Genomic DNA, 25,047 nt, shown 5'->3' on the forward strand with positions numbered 1-25,047 from the left:
GCGCTTGGGGAGGGTTTGCCGAGGGAGAGAACGAAATCCACTATCCTGGTATAAACTGTACCTCACTATTCTTTTGATCCTCAGAGTCCTGTGAAAAAGAAAAAGAAAACCAACACCCACAATCTTCAGGGGATACCCAACAGCATGATCTGTTAGTATTAGTAGTTTTTACACTTGGACCTATTTGTACTAGAACAGTGCTCAGGAAACAAGCTGAGGTGTTCCACAACAAGCTATGGAGATAGTCCAGCAAAGTTATTGGGAAAAGCTTCATTTATTTTCTTGTTTTAAATAAAATCCATTATTTTATAGGTAAGGCAGCTGGATTAGTCATTTCTGTTGAATAAAATATTTATAAATAAAGTTCTGACTTTGATCTTCAGACCTGGCTACTTCTTCCGGCCCATCTTTGGTGCCTTCTCAAGACCCTGGATGTATTTGCGAGGTATCTGGTAGTCCTCTGGAACAAAGGCAACATGTAATCAACCTGTACTTGACAACTCAAAAGCTTAACACAATAGGACTTGCAGCTTACTAAAATTCTAAAGCATTGTATACTTAGGGCACTCGCCTTACTAAAAAATATACTCCTGTGCATTTTTTAATCTATATATATATAAATGTAGGCATTGTGCACACGGATGTAACAACCTTTCGCCGTAACCGCTGAACCAAATTGCATCAAATTGGGGCAAAGCGTACCTTGCCCATCAGGGAGGGATCCGGCGTAATTCCCCCCCAAAAAAACCCACACCTTTCACACCTAAAATAATGATTAAACACAAAAAGTGGCACCCCTATTACACATCACCAGCAGAGGCTCTGAAGACTCCAGCAGCGAGGACAAATTGTTACATCACCAACCACCGGCCATTCCACCCCCATAGCCCAAGGACGGACCCCACCACCGCCACCCCCACGATCAAGGCCCTACCCCGACGTCCCCACCTCCGTGCCTGCCCCCAAAGGCCCCAACCCCCCGCCGCCCGAGAACCGAAAAACAGACAGGCCGCAAAACCTTAGAATAGCCTCCACCTTAGAAGAGCACATCTTAGAAACTGATCAGAATATTATAAAATCAATTTAGGGTGCAAGTAAAGCCCTATTGAATTCAATAGGATATGCTCCTGGGAAGATATTCCTAGGATTGCACTGTTAATCTAATAAGTGGCTAAACCTTCAAAACATAATAAATTATGTTATGAGTTTGCCATGGATGAGGGGTGGAGAACTTCAGGCCTGGAAGCCAAACTTCGTATGCTGGGCCTCAGCCCTTTCCCTAAGCTACACCTTCCATTAGTGCTTTGCCTGGCTGGTATATCACCCTGTGATAGTGCCTCTTCTGAGCCTGAATGGAGACTGTGTGTGTGTGTGTATGTGTGTGTGTGCGCGTGCGCATGCACATGTCCCAGCACCTGGCTTTTGCATTGCTGGAATATAGCCTAATGTGCAAAGGTATGTTCATTGCCCTTCCTGTTTTGGCCTCTGACTCCACCCACCACTGGTGTGCTGCCCCTGGCATAGATACTTACCCACCAGCAGCTTAGCAAGGTGGTGGATCTGATTGCCTTGTACCTGGACCTGTGCTCTGTCCTTTGCTCCCGGAAGTGTGGTGACAGTGGCACTGGCCTGAACTTTTTGCTGGAGAAAGTTGGCAACAGCCTGTGGGTCTAGCCCATACAGCTCAAGATTCTTAATGATGGTTACCTGCAAACCGAAAGGAAAGATGGTATTACTTTGTTGCACTAACATACGATGCTCAATCATTAGTGTGCAATTTTACTTTCGTACATTCTTACAGGCTATGTGTTATCAGCAAAGTTGTTTTCATACCGTAGGTCCTTTGCCTGTGCATCTTAATAATACCTATGCTTGACAATGAATAGGAGCAATGCATGTTTGACAGCAGGCATATTGCACAACCTATGTGATTTAAGTGAAAGGCATACATAAATGCAAGAGACTAACTGAAGCACTGGTTCATCCTGATTGGTGGTGGGGGAAAACAGTGTAGCAACAGACCAAATCTTAAATGATTACCGTGTTTCTCATATTATAAGACATGTCTTATATTTATTTTTTCCTCAAAAAAACACACTATGGCTTATTTTCAAGGGATGTCTTATTTTTTCCTCCTCCTCCTGCCGCGGCCGGCATTGCTGCTGCGCCTATCACTATGTCTTATTTTCGGGGTATGGCTTATATTCCTTGAATGCTTAAAAATCCTGCTATGGCTTATTTTATGGGTATGTCTTAAAATATGAGAAACAGGGTAGCTCATATGTTTTGCCCTAGTAGCTTAGGAGGAAGGGATGTTGGTTAGGAAAGCTGGAAGTGGGGATAAATGCTAGCAGTGGCCTGGTCAGATTCACACATCACCCATTAAGGCAAAAGCAAAAGGCCCAGGCCAAGAAGCTCCTACAGCGACCACCCCCCAACCAACCCACCCTTCTCTGAGGCAACTTCAGGATTTGCTTGCCCAAAGGGGAAGGGAGAAGAGCCCAAGCATGCTAGCTTCTGCCCCTGCGTTTTGAAGACAGCACCACCAGCTGACTACATTTTGAAACACTAATATAAATGAAAACTACTTTGCATTCCTTCAGAGAAAGGCAAAAGAAACACCAATGTTAAAACAGTGCAAGGGCCCATCCCACCTGACTCCCAACCCCTGGCTGAGTCATGGATCGCACTGGGCTGAATTATTCATCTCTACCTGAAAAAATGACAGCTTTGTATTGGGTTGGTTTATTCCTAGGGTCTACCTCTTGCACTCAAGCATGCCGGATACCATCAACACCCTGGACCACCACTGTCAAGCCCTAATGCTGCATCTGTGAGCTGCAAATAGTTCAGGCCCACACACGCACCATTAATAAAACTATTATTCCTGTGGAACTCCCATCAGATGTCAAGGAGATAAGTATACAACTTTTAGAAGACTTCTGAAGGCAGCCCTATATAGGGAGGATTTTAACGTCTGATGTTTTATTATGCTTTAATATTTGTTGGAAGCCACCCAGAGTGGCTGGGGCAATCCAGTCAGATGGGTGAGGTACAAATGAAATTAGTATTAGTAATTAGTATGCACACACAGGGAACAAAAAGCTGCTAATGACCCAGGTACTCTTCCATGCAGCTCTTCCCCACAGTCTGTTTTGGCCTCTTCTACTGCACTGCTTGGCTGCTCCTCTGGAATAGGGATACACATCCAAGAGGGCAACACTCATATTAAGTTGCCTTCTATCGCTTCAGACTATTACTCTATCTAGGTCAGTAGCATCTACTCTGACTGTGGGCAGCTCTCTAGTGCCTCACTCGGAGACCTTGCCCATCACCTGCTATCTGATCCTCTCCACTGGAGCTGCCAGAGACTGAACCTCAAGAATTTTTGCAAGTGAAACATGTGCTGCACTCAAGCTATTGTTCCTCCCTTAGGTCTGCAACATGTGCCTTCCATCTTCCCGGGGGAAGCACTTCGGTAACACGCTTTCGGAAGTCTCTGTGCAATGTATATCCGACCCAGCTGCCAGCAGGTGCTTCCTACTATCCTCCTGAACTAGGGCCAACAGATATCAGATAAGCTCTATACTGAGAACTTCAGTTTATCTCCTGATCTGGCCTTCTCCGCCCTGCCCTCTTCACCCCCGGGTGGTTGAAATAAATTACAAACCATGCACCAGTGGCATTGTATGGTGTCAGTGTAACGTCTGGAACTTATACCTGATCCCCAGGGGTGCAGAGAGGAGGTAGGGCTATGACTTAAGCCCAGGAATGCTCAGCTGTACAGGCGGCACATGCTAGCCCAGTTGTCAATTGCTTTCTGTGGCAATAACTGCAGCTCTGGTAGTTATAAACAGCCTTCCCCACTCTCCATGCACTGAAGACTTCTTTTTTCCTTGCCCTTACCTTTTTATTGCACGCTCTTTGTGCTATGTTTATATCAATGGGATCATTGTTTCCTTTCCTCACGATGGGGTCATGTCCAAAAAAAGTCACCTGATGGAAGGGCTGTAGCTTATCCAGACACCTGCCACAAAAGCAGTGCTAAGATTAAGCTTATCCAGGACAACACAGAGGGATGGCAGCTTTCTGATTTAGCTATTCCTGCTATACTTAAGTATCAAGTACATCTATTCAAAGACTCAATCTGATACAGCTTGCCTTTATCCACCTCAGGGTTTTATTTATTTGAGTTTAAATTATTCTTCCCAATGGAGCCCAGAGTGGGAATCATATCCATCATTTTTTAAAAGTATTCTAAAAACAGTTACAGTTAACTTAAGAATGTAAGAAAGAACTGTTATAGACAACTGCCAGGAGCAGTATTCTTCAGCCACCAAATGCCTGGGTGAAAGGTTGGTTAATAATGATGGAGGCTGATTTGTATCCCATGTGTAGGATGTATACTAGACAGCCATAGAGAGACCGAAAGGATATTAATTATACTTCATCTAGCAGCCTTCATCTATGTGATACATGATGCTATTCCGTAACAGGGTTATTCTGGGAAAATCTCTACTTAAAGTACTATCAATATTATGTCTTAAAAGGTTTTTGTGATTACAGACGACACTGCCAGACAGACATAGTTATGTTATTATCTTTGTACCTCTCCTAATTCCAAAGACTTTAAAAAAAGAAAATATAGTATTATGATCCTCAAGGTAACAAAAGAGAATGGGGAGTTTTAGAAGGTCCCAAAGCCAAGCTTGTTGTGTTTACTTTTACGGTGGCCATGCCTGCACATCATGGGAAGCAAATTACAGTCCTACCTCGGTTTAAGTACGCCTCGGTTTGAGTACTTTCAGTTTAAGTACTCCGCGGACCCGTCTGGAATGGATTAATCCATTTTCCATTACTTTCAATGGGAAAGTTCGCTTCAGGTTAAGTACGCTTCAGGTTAAGTACAGACTTCCGGAACCAATTGTGTACTTAAACCGAGGTACCACTGTATAAACCATGGCTTACCAGAACAAGCAGCTGCTCACTTGCTCCCACTTTATTCTGACCCACCTGGAGCCAGGAAAAAGAAACTGTGAGGTGAGGCTTAGCATTACCTGCGAACCAGGACTCAGGGTTAGTTTCTGTCCCCATGAAGCCAAGGTTGGTTCTTGGTCTGTGGCTCGTCATTTGTTTGGGGAGAGAAACTGCAAATATTGGTTCGCATGGAACACTAAGCAGAAGGTGTGGGGGGGAACCTGAGGGGCCTAGAGTCAGAGAAATAAGTGCACAATTCACTTTTGCACGGTTTAAACAGACACTCGCATCCATGCAAGCAAAAGTCACTATCAGCATTCAAGGACATGTTCCAGCCAAGCAAAAACACTTGGGAGTGTGAAGGAGCAACAGTGAAGGGTGTGGGCTGAAGGAGGGAGGGTGCTCTGGAGTCCTCAGGGCTACATTTGGCCCCCATGCCTGATGTTCCTCACCTAAGCACTAAGCCTGTACAGTATGTTTCTCTCTTGGCTGAAGAGTGAGTGGAGAAAGGCAAGGGGTCACTGAACAGCATGCAGTAATCCATAAGCTATGGTTTACCATGATGTGCAAATCAGGCTACTGTGTCATAAAATTCCAGTCCGCTTCCATAACACAAAGCAACATAGCACTAGACCTTAGTGACAATTTTAACCTTTGAATGGTTTGGGCTTAGCCTCCTTTTGCAAACATTAAAAATACCATAATACATAGTGGCCTGCATTATAGGAAATATTGAGGCAAGTATATGAAGCAGCAGTAGGAATCACTCCCCCCTCACCTGCTCAGGAGAGTGTCCCAGCTAAGCTTTGAAATTTCATGCTGCTCAGATTTGTCCAACAGACAATCGCACAAGATAGGATTCACCTTTATAAAGCTGTAACAAAGTAAGGCAGATTTAAAAGTCTGTTCTCAGCATGATCACCTCATCACCTGAACTGGAAATGCATCAACATCAAGAACATGTAGCCCTCTACAGATTATAAAGATTATGTTTGTCTCTTTACCACTTTGTTGTTAAAAGGTACAAAAGGATTTCCAAAAGTCACACTGCACTTGCACTATTATATAGTAAGTTGGGTGCTAAAAACCTTACTTGATTGCTGAAAACTTGAGAAGGGATTATGTAAAACAACATGTCCTCTTTGCTTGTAAATTATGTCTGAATATGTTGCTTATCAAGTGCTGTTTTTGCATGTACGTCTCTTAAAGATAATTTAATGTTTAAAAATTATTTGCCCAGTTAATCAAAGGTCACCTGTTACCTGATCAAAACTTCTAAAGATTAAGCTAACAGATCAACCTACAGAACCACATCACTAAAAAAAGTGATATGATTAATCAACTAAGATGTCTTTAATCTTGTGGCACTCCTAAATTAGCCACAAGATCATCTTACCCCACATGTGCCCTCTTGAATGCTTCAATCAGTGGAATTGGCACTCTACAAATGCCACATAATACCCACTCCACATTTGTAAGAACTTGATCATTTAGTGGCGGCACCTGCACTTTGGAACTCCCTGCCTATTGATAGCAAGCAGGTGCCTTCACTGCATTCTTTTAGCACCTGCTAAAAACATTATTGTTTAGGCAAGTCTACCTAGATGCTTATCTACTTGCACTTTGATGTGCTTTCGAACTGCTAGGTGGGCAGGAGCTGGGACCGAGCAACGGGAGCTCACCCCGTTGCAGGGATTCGAACTGCCGACCTTCTGATCAGCAAGCCCTAGACTCTGTAGTTTAACCCACAGCGCCACCTGGGTCCCTATCTACATCAAAGTGCAAGTAGATAAATAGGAACCGCTCCAGCGGGAAGGTAAACGGCGTTTCCATGCGCTGCTCTGGTTCGCCAGAAGCAGCTTTGTCATGCTGGCCACATGACCCGGAAGCTGTCTGCGGACAAACGCTGGCTCCCTCGGCCTATAGAGCGAGATGAGCGCCGCAACCCTAGAGTCGGACACGACTGGACCTGATGGTCAGGGGCCCCTTTACCTTTACCTTTTTTACCTAGATGCTTAGAAAGTTAATGTGAATCCTAACTGGTTTTAGTATTCAAACTTCTTGTTAAACTATTGTGGTACAATTTTCCTGATTGGGGTGGGGAGGGGAGTTTCAATCAAGTGGTGTATACATTCTATGAAATAAATAACAAAATAAATCAGGAAATGAACACTAGTTTAAAATTCTTTTAGGCACGATATATGGGATACACCTGCACAAGTCCTGTCTGTCTGTGTCTGTGTGTGTGTGTTTGCACACCAACACTTGTTGAGGATGGACATACATTTGAGCACAATCAACACTGCACTTGGGCCCATCTATACTGCAGAGGTATATATAAGAGAGGGACCAGGACAGGGTGCATGGTCCATCTGACCTGAGTGTTCATACAGGGAGTGTTCATAAAGGGACTTGTGATAGGAAAGAGTGCTTGCCCTTTCTAGTAGCATTTCCCACATGTATCAGCTTAGTGCTGTAATGGTGAACCACGAGCATGGGAAACTACTGTGCAAAATCATGGCTGCAGTTATCCCTTGCTATCAGTACAGAGCAAGGAGAGTAGTGTTGCAATCTCCCTACTAAGCAAGCTTTGGTTTTACATACTTTTTGTTTGTTTCATCAACCAACTCATTAAGCTTCACGTAGTTGATAACAGCACTTCTCACTTCACTGCTGGACAGGGTGTCGCCTTTCCTGGAGGAAAATTGAATCTTTGTTACTTGCTAGGTTGCACTACGGAAGGAACAGCAAATGATCAGCTTTTGCAAATTGGCTATTTTAAGTGGGGGAAACACTCCAGTAAGGAAGCTGTTCCCTTCGTTTAGAACACCACTACCACCATACAGGAGAAATGATCCAACCAAACCAAACTGTTGAACTCAACACCCAGAAACATTCGTGTTTTCAGATTCATTTATTTTTCTGCTGGGCAGGCTATTCACTCTGAAGTCTGCTACACACACACACACACACATACACCTTTAAGGACTTCCTTGGCCCATCATGTTCTGCAAGCAACAACAAGAGCAACAACGTAGGGAACAAGTCAAGTGGTTCATTTTCTTATATTACTTACTTATATCCAGATTCTTGGAATAAGGGAGCCATTTTGGATGAGATGCCATAGAGTGGTATGATTTCAGGACAGTGATACGGCTGTTCTCCATCACCACTTCTGCTATCCTGGACAGACAATTCAGATGCTGCTATTTCAATAGGTACTACAAAAGACCTAATGCTGAAAAGCAAAATATTTCACAGAGTTTACTACCATTTCGTCATGAGGGCTATTCCCGTTCATGACTGAGAAACAAATGAGTATAGTGTTGCGTCCTTGTCATTTCCTAGCACATAAGCACCCAAGACCAGGCATCCCCAAACTTCGGCCCTCCAGATGTTTTGGACTACAATTCCCATAATCCCTGACCACTGGTCCTGTTAGCTAGGGATCATGGGAGTTGTAGGCCAAAACATCTGGAGGGCCGCAGTTTGGGGATGCCTGCCCAAGACCATTCCTCTCATTGCAATAACACTGTGCAAAATCCCTCAACACGTTTGCTTACACAAAGTGGAAGCACATTTCTGCCTCTGCTTCAAGCTGGTCCACGGAACAGATCATCATCTTGAAGCCATATGCTCCAGCAGTCACCTAGTGTTCAATACTGGAATGATGTGGCACAATATGGTGTCTTGGTCTGGCCTCCCATCCTACTCTATGCTGCAGGGCTTCCAGCATGAGAGGCAATGTAGCATAATGGTTAGTGTGTTGGACTAGGACCTGGGAAAGCAGGGTTCAAATCCCCACTCAGGCATGAAGCTCACTGGGTGACCTTGGGCCAGTCACCATCTCTTAGCCTAAGCTATTTCACAGGTGAAGGATGAAAAGAGGAGAACCATGTTTACCACTTTGAGATCCTTGGACGATAAAGGTGATATATAAATGTAATAAATAAATAAAGCCACAAACCCAGGGCAGAGAATTAGCTCACAACCCCAACCTTCTTAGCAGCAAATGAATATAACTGATAGCTTAGAGTGAGTATCCCTGTATGTGTTCTAATATGCACAGAGGAGCCATGCAAGGACATAAGAGTGCCAGGTACATTGTGCAAAAGGGAAGGCAGAGTTGGAAACTGTTTTTCAGCCTGCGGGCCACAGTTCCTTCTGGGAAACCTTCCAAAGGCCACTTCCCAGGGGTAGGTGGGGTCTGAGGCGAAAGTGGGTGGAAATTGTACCTTTGTAGAGTAGGCTAGTTTCTACATTCTACATTCTACAGTACGTTTCCGAACACAATTCAAAGTGTTGGTGCTGACCTTTAAAGCCCTAAATGGCCTCGGTCCAGTATACCTGAAGGAGCGTCTCCACCTCCATCATTCTGCCCGGACACTGAGGTCCAGCACCGAGGGCCTTCTGGCGGTTCCCTCGTTGCAAGAAGCCAAGTTGCAGGGAACTAGGCAGAGGGCCTTCTCGGTGGTGGTGCCTACCCTGTGGAATGCCCTCCCAACAGATGTCAAAAAGGAAAACAACTACCAGACTTTTAGGAGACATCTGAAGGCAGCCCTGTTCAGGGAGGCTTTTGATGTTTAGTAGATTATTGTGTTTTATTCTTCTGTTGGAAGCCACCCAGAGTGGCTGGGGAGACCCGGCCAGATGGGCGGGGTATAAATAAATTATTATTATTATTATTATTATTATTATTATTACATACGCTTGTGCACCCATCTCAATCCTCCATCCAGATAAGCAAGAGGCATTCCAGCCAGGAAAGAAGAAATAGTGTGAATCATGACCCGTAGAGGATGTGACTTGGGGAGCGTTCCAAGGGCAAAACAGACAGACCTGGGCAGCTGCATCTGGCCCCCTGGGCTTGAGGTTCCCTACCCCAAGGAAATGGATTACACGTACCCAGGTCAATCTGATACTGGCCAGGGGCAAATGGACAGCAAAACATCAACTAGCAATGGCAGTCCTTCTGAAAGTTCTCTGAATAATCCTAAAGCAAGCCAAACAGAGCACCCTAGACCTGGCCTCCAAAGAAGCCAATCTCCGGAGGAGAGAAAGCGTGGAGAAACGATCCAAAGTCTTAGGTGTCTCTCTGGGCTAAGTTCCTATGCAGACCTAAACTAAAGCCCACCCGCCCCCACACACTCTGCCAAGCCTTCTCGACATCACAAGTGCCCATTGTGACAGAGGAAAGGCACAGCCCTGCCTGTTCCAGCAGATAACAGCAGGAACCTCGCCGTCCAATCTACCAAGGAGGCACACAAATAAGACCTTGTAAAAGATACTGTAAAATGCGAGCTTCACAATGCTATGTGTATGTGACATCATAGATGGGCGGGGGAGGAGACAGTGTGGAACCCCCCCGAGGGAACGAAGCCCAGCAGCCCAGCAGCAAGGAGCGGAGCCCAGACATGGTCCCCAAGGAGAAGGGAGACGACGGGCTGCAGTGCATCTTAATTACCACCAGAGCGTCACCACTTCTGGTGGAAGTTGGAGGGAGGCTGGCAAAGCGAGCATGGGCAGCGGCAGGCAGAGAGGACAGGTAAGCACAGCCAGTCCAAATTTTTATGTGGAGTTGGAGTGGGACTTCTGTGTGGGGTAGGAAGGGGACAGAGCAGGACGGGCCTGTAAGCCCCAACAGTCCCAGCAAGCAACTCCTCCCCTTTCCTTTGCCATTGTTCTGCATCCTTTCTCATTCCTAATACTTCAGTATCTACAGGTCTGCTGACAATGCAGCCACAGGTCAAGGGGGTGGGCCCTTCCAGAGGCAATGGTAACTATAGTGGTAATAAACTGTCACTCTGGATACGATAAACAGTTATGGAAGGAAAGTGGTTGGGATTGACAAAAACTCTTCAGTGCCTTCAACAAGTGAGCATCAAGGAGAGGTTTCCAAATGCAGCAGTAGAGAGAAGATGAAAGTATTGCTTGCTAATTGTCTCCCTGATATGGTGCACGTCTTAAGATAAGATAAGATAAGATATCTTTATTGTCATTGTCCCTTTGCAGAAACAACGAAATTACTTGGTTGCTACATCCACTCAGATAAAGCATTCCGCATAATCCAAAATTACAAAACCTAATTAAAAACAGTAAATATAATACAAAATAACAAGTAAAATAAGATGACTTCAAAGTCCAGACTTAAAAGGCACAAGAGTCCTAATTAGGCCTGCAGTGGTCAAAGCGGTTATGCCAGGGGTTGCCAACACATATGCCCACAGACGCCTTCCCTGGCACCCACATCCTTCACCTGCTGACATTAGGCTTGAAGGAAGCATTCTGCTTTTCCAGTTTGTGAATGTGCCTATGGGCCCCAAAGGTTTGGCAACCCCTGGGCTTTGCCATGCAGGCATTATCGTTGGGCTTCTTTCTTCTTTAGCAGCGAAATAGTATGACTCAAATCCTGAACTGTGGAAGACTGGAGCAATGGTAGAAACATTACAACTTTTTCTGAATAAGGAGAAACTAAACTGTAGCATTGGAGTTTGACAAGAAAGGGCAATTTGTTTTAGAAAAGTGTTCTGTATTTATGGACTTGCCAGTAAAGTAGTGAGTTTCTAACAGCTGGTGCAAACAATACCTTGGCTAAGTTTTAAAATGTTTGACAGTTAAGAAAACCAGGATCCTAGCCACAGCCTGGGTGATTAATGCAAGCTACTGCTGTGATGTCTCTGGAATTAGCTATTAACTCAGAGTTTAAGAACTGGCTTATTTAGGTTGCAACACTGGGAGTAAGTCCTACTGAATTCAAAAGGGCTTATTCCTGTTAGCTCCTTATAGGAGCAAGCGCCGCTGGAATCTACAGATTCTGCATTAAACCAGTAATGAAACACTCCATTTGTGCACAGCTTCCAGCGAGCAACCTCTTTTCATTATTGCGGATCTTAATATCTGTACTGATCAAAAGTAACATGAGAAGAAGCCTAAAGCATTAGGATACATGGCCAACGACCACTGATATTTTAGTCTCCATTAATGTCCTTAATGCCTTTCGCCAACTAACTTATTATCACATTATGTAATGATACACTGTTAGCGGGATATGATTCACCACCTGCAAAGTAGGGCTCACTAACAGCATGCCTTCAGAGGGGCTCACTGACAGCACACATCAACTTATTGGTGCCAAAAGTGAGCCTTGTCCACCTGCCAAATTGGCCTACGGGGGCTGAGGGAGGTAAGGATCCAGCTTGCTGGCTAGAAAGCATAACTTTACACCTTCATGCTTGCTTGCTTTGCTGCATGTATTTTCCCAAGCCATTAACACACACAAACACTCTGTTCCCTAATTGCCTCTGCTGTGGACTAACGCCATCCTCATTCCTATAGTGCTTCCCAGCAAACACCCCTCTCATCCGTGGAGCTTATTATTGAGCATGTTGGATTCTTGTAAGGTCATGCACATCTTTGCTCGTTAATAGATCTTTCTTGTACTGCTGTTTGTGGACAGCAGCATGTTTACATTTCTGCCTTCTCTAAATCAACTTGAGAGATAGCAGCTTATCTAGGATATTGCCTACAATTACACATCTTTTATATGAGAGATAAAATACCTTTCAGACCAGAGAAAAAGAGCAACATCTCTTCTAATTACAGTGGTACCTCTACTTACAAATAACTCTACTTACGACTGTTTCTACTTACGAACGGAGCTCCGTCCGCCATCTTGGATGCGGTTTAGATAGGATTTTTTCTACTTACGAATTTTTAGATAGGGTTGCTTCGACTTACGATTTTTTTCTTCCAATGCATTCCCATGGGATTTGACTTACAATTTTTTTCTACTTACGAATGTAATTCGTAAGTAGAGGTACCACTGTAGCTATTGTGCTCTTAAAGGCAGCTCAGCTCGTTAACGAGCATCATCACAGGAACAGAAACCCAAACCATCCATTTAGATCTTCTCCCTCAATATTTAGACTTTGTTTGCACAGAATTGAGATTCTCTTACCTTTCATGCCTCCAGTCCACATTCACAATGCTCTCTACTCCCTTATTCAGTTCCTTCACCTGGAGGATATTTTGTTGCTGCATTGACTGCAGGAACTTGGAGAGCTAGAAGAGACAGAGGCAGTTAAAACTGGAATACAAGCAGAGCAGCAGTCCTTAACAGTGCCTGTTGCAGTGACTGCTCCCCCCAAAGAGCAGTGAACGGGGGGGGGGAGCCAGTGGACTTACAGAGTTGACCATTGAATGGGGGTGGGGTGGAAAGAAGAGAAGTCCCAGCCTCCACAGTGCAGGTAGAGGCATGGGATATGTGTGCTTGCACAGAGAACGCAGCATCATGGTTCGCATAAGGTACTACAGGCCCGGGCCCTACCCCTTGCCACTCTCTGGCCAGTGCTCAGTGGCATCAGTGCAGGAGGTACAGCCGCCACGGGGCTCACTGTTGGGTACTGTTAAGAGTGAGACCACCAGGTGGATGAAGACCATCAAGTCACAGGAAAGCAACCTTCAGCTCCCTATGGAAGCTCAAGGAAACAGTCCGATTTGAAAGTGTAAGGTGGCATGGTGGGCTTGTAGCCAAGTTGGATGATCATTTTTAAGACAGATTAAAGGTATAAAAGACATGTGACAGGGTGCAATCTATAGTTCAAACTCTTTAGTAATATCCCCTGTATTACCTGAGAGGTTATGTCTTGAAATATGCAAAGCTTTTGTGGGCAATTTGTTAGTAACAGCATGTAATATTTTTTGCAATGCATTTTGGGGGGGGGGACACAATGGTTATCCACAGAGGACAAATGGCTGTGTAGAGTTTGGCAAACTATGCTAGATCTTTTGCAAATATGGAAAGGGACAAATTTGCCAGGACCATTTATTATGCACATGAAAAATGCAAAAAGCAGTATTCTGGTGTAATTTTTAAGGTAAGGTTTTGTTTGGAAATATATTATGTTGTAATTAAAAAAAACTTAGTATGTTTTAATGATACCTGCATAGTGATATATACACACACACACACACACACAAATGCAATATTAGACCAGAATTTTACAGTAGTTCTCAAATTACTTACACTATAAAGTTACTGTCAGTCAGAACTAAAGGATAGGTACACTTAATCCTTTCAATAAATCCAGGTCTCTGTCTCTAAGGCTGCAATCCTATGCACACTTACTTCTAAGTAAACACTGTGTATATGACTGTGCTATTAACCAGCAAAATCATCTGAAGATTTCTCACACATCAAGGATCTACATGCACAAAGTGCCTTACAGAAAGGGGTCACAGCTTTGGGGCAGATGATCTGTGGTGTATGCAGAAAATCCCACATTCAAGCCAATGTTTCATTATTATTTCTTTCCTCAACCTTCCACGGTACAAAAAAGGACAACAACAACTACAGTACTCACTTTTTTGTAGCTTGATTTCTTTATGTCTAGTTGTTGACCTTGTGGACTGTTGGTAGATTGAAAAGAAAAGAAAAACAATTATATGCAAGAAACAAGAGGAATTAGGCCTCTCTCATTTTTGGTGACATTTAAGAAAAAACATGTTATGTTTCCAGGCTTCTCTAGCTAAAATATTCTTAAAACATGGGCACACAGATTGGAAAGAATTTAAATGTCATATAAAGAGAGCAAATGGTGCCTCCTTCTCCATCACAAATTCAAGCATAAGTACTTAAGAAGAATCTGCTGGATCAGGCCGATGGCCCATCTTGCCCAGCATCCTGTTCTCACAGTGGCCAGCCAGATGCCTGTGGGAAACCCGAAAGCAGAACCTGAGCACAAGCGCCCTCTCCCCTCCTAAGGTTTCCAGCAACTGGCATTCAGAAGCATTAGTGCCTCCGACTGTGGAGGCAGAGCTTAGCCATCATGGCTTGTAGACTTTGATAGCCTTATCCTCCATGAATCTGTTTAATCCTCTTTTAAAGAGGTGGCCATCACTGCTTCCTATGGGAGCAAGTTCTATAGTTTAACTATGGCATTTGTTTTATTTTCATTATGCTTTTACTGGAAGATAGCTTTAGCTCTTCCTTGTGAATCATCAAGAGACGGGGGAAAACAGAATACCCTGTTATGTGCAGTGAGCTTTTCAAAGTTAAATCACGTGAACAAAAGTTTAACCGGTGTCATATTTGGAGTATGCCTTAAAGCAGACTCTGACCCATGCAGTTTGCCTACGAGTTCTTATAGTGACAATGGCTGAGGCACAGAGTCCTGCGTACATGCAAGGCTTCTACTCCTGACTCTTGCGATCTTACTACACGTACCAACATGAGAACATGTAGTTGCGGAGAAAGGTGCTGGTCAGTAGAGGGAGCTCCGACTTCTTCACTTTACATTTTAAAGCGTGGAAAAAGCACTGGTGAAGCAATGCATCCATTTGCTCTAGAAGAAAATACAGAACTGTTTGTTCTCTACAAGCAATGCTATTTGTCTAGAAAAAGAGGTGTCAGAACTCACCATGAACGCATCCCTTGTTCTCTTATAATGGCAATGGGGCCCACCTGAGAGGTGCTGGGACCGAGTTTCGGTGAGTTCTAGCTTAAAAAATAGCCCTGCCCACGAGCCTCTGCACAGAATGCAACATGGCCTAGTTCACAATGTGTCACTGCCACCTTGTCTCAGCTCCTGCCTATGCCTACGAATTGTGTCAGTGTTGAAGAGGGAAACAATTTCAGTGCCCTGCAGCGTGGTCACAAGTTATACCACATACAAGCCATTTGGTGGCTTATCCCTCTTCTTTGTCTGTCACAAAAATATAGTCACATGAGGCAATAAATGAAAGGAAGAATGTTAAGTTCAGCATTGTCTCTACCAACATTCAATTTCAACAGAAGGAAGCTGACACACTAGCAGTGAGCACAGAGCTTAATGAAAGCTTCTTTCACATTACAAAGTTAGTAACAGGGTATAATGCCCTATACAGTGGTACCTCTAGTTATGAACTTAATTCATTCCAGAGGTCCATTCTTAACCCAAAACTGTTCTTAACTAGAGGCGTGCTTTCGCTAATGGGCCCTCTTGCTGTTGCTGCGCTGCTGGCACACGATTTCCGTTCTCATCCTGGGGCAAAGTTCTCAACTCAAGGTAACTCTTCCAGGTTAGCGGAGTTTGTAACCTGAAGCGTTTGCAATTTGAGGCATTTGTAACTCGAGGTACCACTGTACAAGCCATGGTGTGTGAAGGGGATACATTTGTTTGGATTTTGTTGCTTATATCACATGCCCCACCAGTGGATATGCTGCAGGGAATCATGCTTACACATGTGTCCTATAATCTACACACCTTCCACACCCACACCCGCATTAATCTCACACATTACATCAGGGATGTGCAGCCTACAGCCCTCCCAGACACTGTTGGACTTTAACTCCCATCAGCCCCAGCCAACATAGACAATGGTCATGGACAGTGGGAACTGTAGTCCATTGTTCATCTAAAATCAGGATAGAGGGGATGTGGTCCTTCAGATATTGCTGAAGGACCATCTCCCATCATCCCTGACCCTGGCCATCCTGGTTGAGGCTAATATGAGTCGAATTCCAAAGATTTCTGAAGGGCTACTGGTTCCCCATTCCTGCATTATAGGGCACACTGGAAATGCACAGAGTATATATGCTTAAGCTTGTATAAATGAGCAGTTCCGAGCAAAAGGTTGTTACTAGAACTGATCTAGAATCCCTGTATATAACCCTATAATTTTACCTTGTGGACTCCTACTGTCTTCTGCCTCCTGAGAAACATCTACCGGGAGGTTGCCCTCTTCAGTAGTTTCAGCAGTACCATTTTCATTAGGTTCCTCTTTTTCTGTCATGTCCACACTCTGAATAGCATCTTCCATGCTTAGATTTCTAATCCCTGTCTGCAGGCATGGGTCAATAGGGTGGCTGTTTTCCTGTGATTCGCCTTCCCCTTCTCCAGCCTCTTGCTCCTCCTCTTCAGCATCCATCATCTCTGAAGACTCTGCTTCTAAGGGGACTATTGTTGGTGGACATGACTTGTCACCAAACTCCCTTTTTCAATTTAAAAAGAAACAACAAAAGCAAATGGCACAATAAGACTTGCTCCAAATTTCAATTTCAGCAAAACAGAAACTCAAAGCAAAAGGTCTAGACAGGGCCAGTTAAGCTATGAAGTCGTGGAGAACCATTTTCTTCACTGTAAAGATTATGAGTCAAACAATCTGGAAAAACTGATCACATCATCACATTTATTTAATGCTATTGCTGTGCTAGGGGTCAACTGACTGCCGTAACTACAGCAGGACCTTAATAGCACAATCTCTCTCAAGTCCATAAGCTGACTTTCAAGTAGTGTGTGGCCTTAAGTTATATTCATTCACTAAGAGTGTTTTTTAGGATGCACTATAGAAGAGTTCTCAGTGTCGCCACAACAAAAAGGGTTCAGAGTTTTCTGATTTGGTGCTGTGGAACTGAACAGTTTTTCTTAAGTGCTTGTCAAAATCATGCACCTACGCTTGGTTTCTATGCAAGGCTACTTGCATCCTTCTTATACTTTGCTCAGGGCTCCCCCTTCTCTAACCTGAGTCTTGGATTAGCATGGGGGCAAAGGCTAACCATGTGCTTTTCTCCTATTGTGTAAACGGTCAAATAGTTTTGGTGATACACCCACCATAAGTGATCCATATATGTATGCAGCACTGTGAAGCCTTTTCCTTTCATTCCAGCTGCGACCATCTCTGCAGAGGACATGGTAGCTATGCCAATGGCCACAGGGGCACTGAAAAGTAAAGAGAGTATAGCATAAAGCAAACAGCTAAATTCTTACTCCAACTAAAGCAGCTCCCAGCTAAGGAATCTCTCTCATTTCAGACATGACGACCAAACCATGGTTTGGCTGTGTTGAGAACATACTTAAGGCTCTTGAGCTCCCTCTTCTGCTTGCACACCACAGTTCAATCCTGTACTTCTTGGATTTTGGTTACCACTGTTTGCCATGATGCACTGTAAAGTCATAGATTTCCTCTAAACAAGAATTGTTCAAACCATGGTTTCCACTTCAGCTTTGGAAGCAAACAAGTTTGCCTGACTCAGCCATCCAAGCAAACTACGGTTACTGGAAAACAGTCTGTGTTCCAAAATATGCAAGAGAAGAAGGGAATACACAACCCTTAAGCATGTTCACGAAGAGCTGAGATGTCTGAACTGGCCAATGAATAATGCCCCACAATGCGTGAAAATCAACCCTGCTGCTGGAAGCCCCAAATTGTTACGGTGAATCCATAGAAGGCATACACTGTGGCACACAATCAGAGTCAAAATGAACAGGAGTCTCAGAAGGCATTCCTGTTGTTTTCTACTTGCCTTCTTTTGAAATCCAAAAGGGATGGGACAATCACACACCTCTCCATTCAGGCAAGCAAAGGCCAATGGCCCATTGTAGTCAGCCAAAGGCTCTCGAGAAGGGCATGGCTGATGAGGGGTGTGACCCAAAGTGGGGTGCAGCCTAAGGAAAATCCTGAAGGCCAGTATGACAGGCCTGGAGGGCCACATTTGGCTGATTTTCCCACCCTCAATTTCAGCTCTCAAAATGCATTCTAAGAACCCCTTCAGAAAGAGGTAAATCTTTTTAGCATTAGCCTTCAGGAGAAATCATACCTGTTTCCCACCAAGGTGATGGCACAGAGAGTACCCCGATCTACCTGAGGAAGACCATAAGAGGGCACTACAACCCCTGGAAGCATTAGATCTGTGGAAAAGACCCTATATTAGAATCTTAACAAAATCTTAAAGACACCAGTGGCTTCAAACCTTGTCCCCCACTGCTCTTTTAAAAAACAAAAACTGACAAAAATACTGCTGTCAATGTCTACATGAAACAAGGGATTCTCCTGGATGGCTTCAAACCTTGGCCCCAATTGCCAGTGCAGCTCCAATCAGCCCTGCTACCATCAATTCTGCCGCTACAAAGCCAAAATGTATCAACTAAAATGTCAATTGTTGTTGTTGTTGTTTAGTCGTTTAGTCGTGTCCGACTCTTCGTGACCCCATGGACCATAGCACGCCAGGCACTCCTGTCTTCCACTGCCTCCCGCAGTTTGGCCAAACTCAATGTCAATTACACATTAGTTATAAATCACAACTTTTTCTTGAGTTTGGAACATTTTTATTATAAACTAGGACTGAGAGATATAATACTGGCTTTCTACTTCAGGCAGTAATAAAACTGTCTGTGTTTTTTTAAACAAAATATTTAACAAACAGGTAAAAGGCCTGCAAGGTTAGAAAAAGTTTTGCTGGGTGTCTAAAAGAGTTGCTTAGAGGCATTCCATAAGCAGAGCACTACAGCTCTGGAGGCACTTTCTCCCTGGTTGCCACCCTCTTCATCTCTGATGGCAGAGGTACCCAAAGAAGAGCCTCAGAGGGAGATTCTAACATTCAAGCAGACCAGGCTTTATTTAGACATGATTTTCCTTCCTAATAGGAAAAAAAAACCTTGAATACCTCAGTTTAAACTGTCATGTCAATGACAAAATCAATTTATTTACCTGGAAATAAACCTCACTGCCTTTCAAAGGATCTTACATCCAAGCAGCATGCTTAGGACTACAATATAACAAGCCCAATCATGAGAACCAGCTCCACAACAAGGCAAATGTGTGGTGCCATGCAAAGTGGCTTTGAGATCCATTCCCTTACCTGCTCCTCCTGCTAGTTTGTGCAACACAGGTGGCCATGTGGAAAAGGCGGGGAGAAGGTGAGGATGAGACCACAGGGTGTACACTGTTCCAAAAAGAAAACAAAATGCTTGTGGAATTCCAGCATGACACACATTACCTGCCTCCATTTCTCAGAACTGATAACCATTAATCTGAATTTAAAATTAGGAAGTGGAGCCTGAAACAAAATATTTGCAGTGTAGAGTGCTCCTGCTCAGGATTCTAGCCAGGATTCATTTTTCAGGATACTCCATGCTGTTCCCCTCCCCACCTTATTTTCTATTACCCTCCCCTCCCACTGCCAACAATCAAGACAGCACTCCATGGCATCTCAGTGCAAGTAATTCCCATTGGACTGTTCCCCTTTCCCTTGGGTTTTCCTCCCTTATGTTAGTTTTAACTTCCAAAGCTTAGGGGGGTCCCCCAAGTCTGTTGATATCTCCCTCTTGTGCATGGGGGGGTGCCATTTTGGCTCCATAAGCAATGGCACACACAGCCTCAACACTGGAATTTTTTCTTTACTAAAAAGTATTTGTATTTTTTCAGCCAGGAAAAAATCCCAGACTGGCTTACACACATAAATAATAAGACAGACATAGGAGCAATGGTGGTGAGGAACCAGAACACACAACCCAGCTTCTGTTTCAAGATACTTAAACCAAACATGTAAAAATGATGTGCAGTGAGAAGATAGTTCAGACACAGTAATCTTCGGCCAGTAATCCATGGTTTTTCTGCCTGAGAACAAGCTGTGTGCCTGTGCACTCCTTTCTCGATCCTCTGCTCGGAGGCCAGTATTAAATTGAACATAGCAGGAATTGTACACCAGCTGCTGCACTCATAATTCTTTCTGAACAACCAAGGCTGGAAAGCAGAATCTTGGCTGTGCAAAAGTTAAAGAAGAGGGGCCTCTGCCTGCCACCCCATAGCATGAACTACATGAGCCCTATTTTCGGGCATTCACTATCCAGCTTAACTGAAAACATGAGGCGGTCAGCTCAGGCTAGCTCCCCTCCCCTCACTATTCCTGCCACCCTCCACAAATTCAAGGGTGATTATCTGTAGAAAGGAAACCACTCTGATTCTTCAGGATTCTACACTGTGCAGAAAGCCTCTGCTAGTATAGACTGTCTGCAATGGATAGGCTATTGTCTTTGAAATTGTGGAGTGAGATATAGAGATAGAGGGGTTCGCATCCACTCTCCCACTCCCCTCATGTTCATTTTAGCGAAATAGTGAATGCCTAGACAGAGCTGTACTAGCAGTGTATGTTTCAGGGAGGGACAATTCATGAATCAAAGACAGTATGTTGCCTACCTCTGACTGAGCACATTTACACCATAACTGACACTCTTCTCATTTTATATACGGGAAATGGAGGCTTAATATTATTTTGCAACTTGTCCAAAGTGAAACATCAAATTAAACTCAAACCTCCCCAGACCCAGAACAGCAAACTGCCTGCAGAAACATATTTCTGTACCTGTTGGATACAGTCTCTTCTCCATTTCAAAAAGGACTGGTATTCTGCCATTAGCATAGACCGTGAGAGCATCTCCTTTGTGAGCATACAGTTTAACGACATTCAGCTCTTCTTTATTCGGCACAACTTCAGATAGCTGTTCAGATGTGAGGGTGGGAAAAGTTGCTGCGACATCATTTCGTAATTTCCTCCTGCAAGGTCAACGACACAATTCCATTATCTAAATGATTAAAATAAAATAAAATTTATTTTTTAAAAAATGGTGCCCAATTATCAAAGCCATTCCACTATCTTAAATCAGAAATGCCAGGATAATGCCCATGGGTGTATGAATGTCTGCAGAGGCCATCCCTGATGCCCACAATTCTCCTCCCCCAGCTGAAATTGATTTTTAAATAAACATTCCGTTGTACCCAATAGAACACTTTGGTCTATGTGTGTGGTGCCCATGACAAGTTTGTGATGGCAGTTTGCAAATTTGTCATTTAATATATTCTATTTTTGCTTGGTCTCAGTTTATTATGTATAGGGAAGTTTTTAATGTTTGGTGTTTTATTGTGCTTTTAATTCTGTTGGGAGCTGCCCAGAGTGGCTGCGGAAACCCAGCTAGATGGGCAGGGTATGAATAATAAATAATTATTAATAATTATTATTACAACTCTATTACTCTAAATCTTGGAGGAAGACACATATTCAAGTTTTAAAAGACCAAAACCTTTAAAAGACCTTCTAAATATGCATGCCAGAGAAATAAAACAGAGCAACTTATTTATATCCCAACTATCACTGTGAAGCCATAACCCAAGCACTAATTACAGATCAGCCATCAATCTCTGCATTTCACATGACGCATAAAATTAACACGTACATGTACAGAAATTGCACTTTGAGGGAGGCATAACTTGTCATTTTTTAAAGTGTATGTTTTCCGCTAAATGTAATTTTAGGCAGCATCCTGTAAATCTTCATCATGCTTGGTTAGAAAGCATGGCTATTTACAACCAGGGCCAGTGCTACCACTAGGCCAGCTGCAACCACCTAGGACACAGGCCTCAGAGAAGTGCAGTACTGACCTTTGAAGGGCAGTTTTATTCACAAGATTATTCGAAATAATTTATGTGCTAAAACATCTTACTTGAGAAAGATAATGAAAAATTGTTGTATTACTCAACCTTGCCATTTGAAATAAATTTAGCAGTTTCGAGTTTTGTACTTTTCATTTTTTTTCTATAAGGCATCTATTTTTGAAAAGTGAAGTTAATTATTTTATTTTTTTCTGGGGTATTGCAAGCAGTGAGCGTTGTCTAAGGCGCAAAACAGCCTGGCACCGGCACTGTTTACAACGGATTAACGACCAAGGTAAATGCCTTGAAGGAAAAGGAAACAAGACAAACTTACCTATCAGACCCTTTGATAGCAGTGTTGGATTTAACTCTGAAAGCTTTAGCAAACATGGCCAAAGAAACCCCAAGGCTTCCGTTCTGGCAGGTAAAGAAATATCGTGGTTTACTGTCCAGTGGGGCGTAGGGAACGCCTTAGAAAACAACACCCATTAAAGCAGCACTTTATCAGAGAGCGGCCATAGCGTTGGTGCCGCAGCAAAATGAGTCCGTGGGGCAACAGCTTGATCTCTCCAGCTGCGACTGCTTCCTGCTCTGGTGACGTCAGAGGCAAAGGCAGCGCGTGATAGGCTGCGCTTCCTGCCGCTTCGCTTTTGCTCAGCGTAGAGAGAGGCTGGGCGGGATCAAGGCATCGTTTGTTACAGCGCGAGCTGTGCTGGAAACAGGAAAAGACTCAGAACTGAGCTACGTGGTTTGCTTTGTGTAGCTACTTGCAGGATCAGGCCTTGGGCTTATTTGGTGCTTGTTTGCATTTCCGACTTTGCTGGAAAACCCCTTTGTTTCCTGGTTTGATTTGATCTGTCGATTGGCCGGCATGTCAACTGTATACTGATTTCTAGTTATTAGGATTTTATCTCAGGGCTTACCGTATTTTAAAGCTTTCCTCAATTGTAAAAACGTAAAGTAATTACATAAGGTAGTTTTATAGTGGCTAGAAGAGAGTTAAACTCCCCACTTGGCCATGAATCTCACTGGTTGACCCTGGGCCAGCCACCAACTTCCAGCATAACCTACCTCACAGGGTTGTTGTGAGGATGATATGGAGAGGGCGAGAGTCATACACTGAACTTACTGGTGAGATGCAAATGCAATAATAAATAATATATATCTTAGTGCTATCAGGACAGGCAAATATTCTATCTGAGCAATTTTTTTCTAGCAGTTTCATCACTTGGCATTGTTTTTTCCAAATTTGTTGGCTTTTTTGTTTTTTGTTACTGACTAAAATTTGGTTACTAGAATGCTATGGGTGAAGTTGTATCTAAGGAAAAACACATTTCAATATGTTGGCATCTGTCTGTCTTGGAAGGCAATGGAGGAGTGTGCCTTTGGGGGTGAAGATTAGGAAGTTACAGCACCTGCTGTGGCTGTAGAGACTAATATGGGAGAGAGATGTGTTTTGTTGCAGCTGGGGCAGATGAAGGCACCTGGTTGTGCTGCTGCAGATGCACCATGGTATTTCTTCTCTCTGCACTCCTCCCTGTAGTCATTCCTCCTCTGGTCACTGCTATGGATGCATGACCTGACTGTTTCAATGCACTGCAACCATCTGCAATCCCACATGATGGGGTTGGTGATGTCACATTTGCAGACAGCTTTGTAATGCAGAGTTGGTCTGCCAACGGACCTGGTGCCTAAACCCAGCTTCCTATGGAGTGTGTCCTTGGGGATCCTGCCATCTTCCATTCTTTGGACATGACCAAGCCAGGGTAAATGTTGTAGAGACAGGAGTGCAAACATGATAGGAATGTGGGCTTGGGAGAGCACATCTTTGTTTGAGACTCTGTCCTGCCATGTGATGCCCAATATCTTTCCGATGCAGCGCATATGGCATCGAGATGTCACACCTGTCGACTACGTTGCCCATGGCTCACTTTTATACAGCAGCATGTTCAGCACACCAGCCTGGTAGTCCTTCATCTTGTTATTGTTAACATCACATTCTCCCATAACCTTTGGAGAGGCGAGCCTTGCCAATACGCTTGTCCAGTTTAAGTGTCGATGGAGAGGTTGCTGGTTAGGGTGGAACTCAGCTGAGGCATGGAGTGCTGGTGATGTCCCGACTCAGGATGCTGGTCTTTGTCAGGCTGATGGTAAGGTTCAACTCCCTGCAGGATTGGGCAAAATGGTTGATGAGTCTCTGTAGAGCTTTCTCAGAGTGAACTTCAAGGCTGTGTCATCTGCAAACAACATCTCTCAGATAAAGACCCGCCAGGCCGCACACTTGTTTTAGCACAGAGGTGTGCGAGGTTGAACAGACCCCCGTCGCTTCTCAAATGAAAGTACAAATCGCAGACTTTGACTATATGTATACTGTACTGTTTTTGCTGAATGAAGCGTATCCCTATTAAATAGATGCAACTGGGTTTCCTAATCATGGGGCTATTTAGTATTACAAATAGTGTTACAATCACTTGACATTTGTCTTGGACCGTTTACAGCATAGCAGTAATCTGAAGATTAGTATTTAAATCCTGAAGACTCCAGGACAATCATAGGGTTTTGGCAGCATTCCTAAGTTAGCAGACAGTCGAAAAAACAAGATGTTCTAAGAGCCTGCAAGTGGCCTATTATTTAATTACGGTATTCAGACTGCTGCTTTTCTAAGGAGGGTACAGGGACTACAATCTGAGTGAGTTGTGGGTACTGAAGATGGCCATGAAAGCATTAGCAAACATAGTGAATGGCGTAAACCCAGAGACAGTCAGGAGCAAGATTCTGTTGCCTTAGCTACAGGGTTGCATCATCCTGGAGATGTAAAATACAATGCGGCAAGGAGAGTCCAACTGTCCATGGCAATTGGGCTGATATACTACATTATTAGGGGTA

General features: G+C 43.8%; 1 protein-coding gene across 3 annotated transcripts; it reads right to left on the reverse strand.

Moving 5' to 3' along the window:
- Positions 1–255: 255 nt before the first annotated feature.
- On the reverse strand, positions 256–24,326 carry EIF2D (eukaryotic translation initiation factor 2D). Of its 3 annotated transcripts, none has more exons than XM_035123667.3 (15): positions 22,496–24,326; positions 21,098–21,288; positions 19,595–19,678; positions 18,554–18,644; positions 17,568–17,675; positions 16,641–16,948; positions 15,203–15,320; positions 14,340–14,385; positions 12,935–13,038; positions 8,054–8,215; positions 7,582–7,671; positions 5,756–5,851; positions 3,907–4,027; positions 1,533–1,707; positions 256–460 (listed from the first exon to the last, which is right to left on the reverse strand). In XM_035123667.3, exons 1-15 carry the CDS (start codon positions 22,549–22,551, stop codon positions 390–392), a joined length of 1,821 nt encoding a protein of 606 aa, XP_034979558.3. In that variant the 5' UTR covers positions 22,552–24,326; the 3' UTR covers positions 256–389. The 3 variants fall into 3 exon arrangements, 2 of the variants coding, with proteins under 2 accessions (XP_034979558.3, XP_034979559.3); XM_035123668.3 differs by having other exon boundaries at positions 21,098–21,317; positions 22,496–22,742; XR_015951107.1 differs by lacking the exon at positions 3,907–4,027 and having other exon boundaries at positions 22,496–22,760.
- Positions 24,327–25,047: the final 721 nt, after the last annotated feature.

This window comes from Zootoca vivipara, chromosome 7, assembly GCF_965207765.1.
Source record: "Zootoca vivipara chromosome 7, rZooViv2.hap1.1, whole genome shotgun sequence".
In the NCBI taxonomy this organism is placed as follows: Eukaryota; Metazoa; Chordata; class Lepidosauria; order Squamata; family Lacertidae; genus Zootoca; species Zootoca vivipara.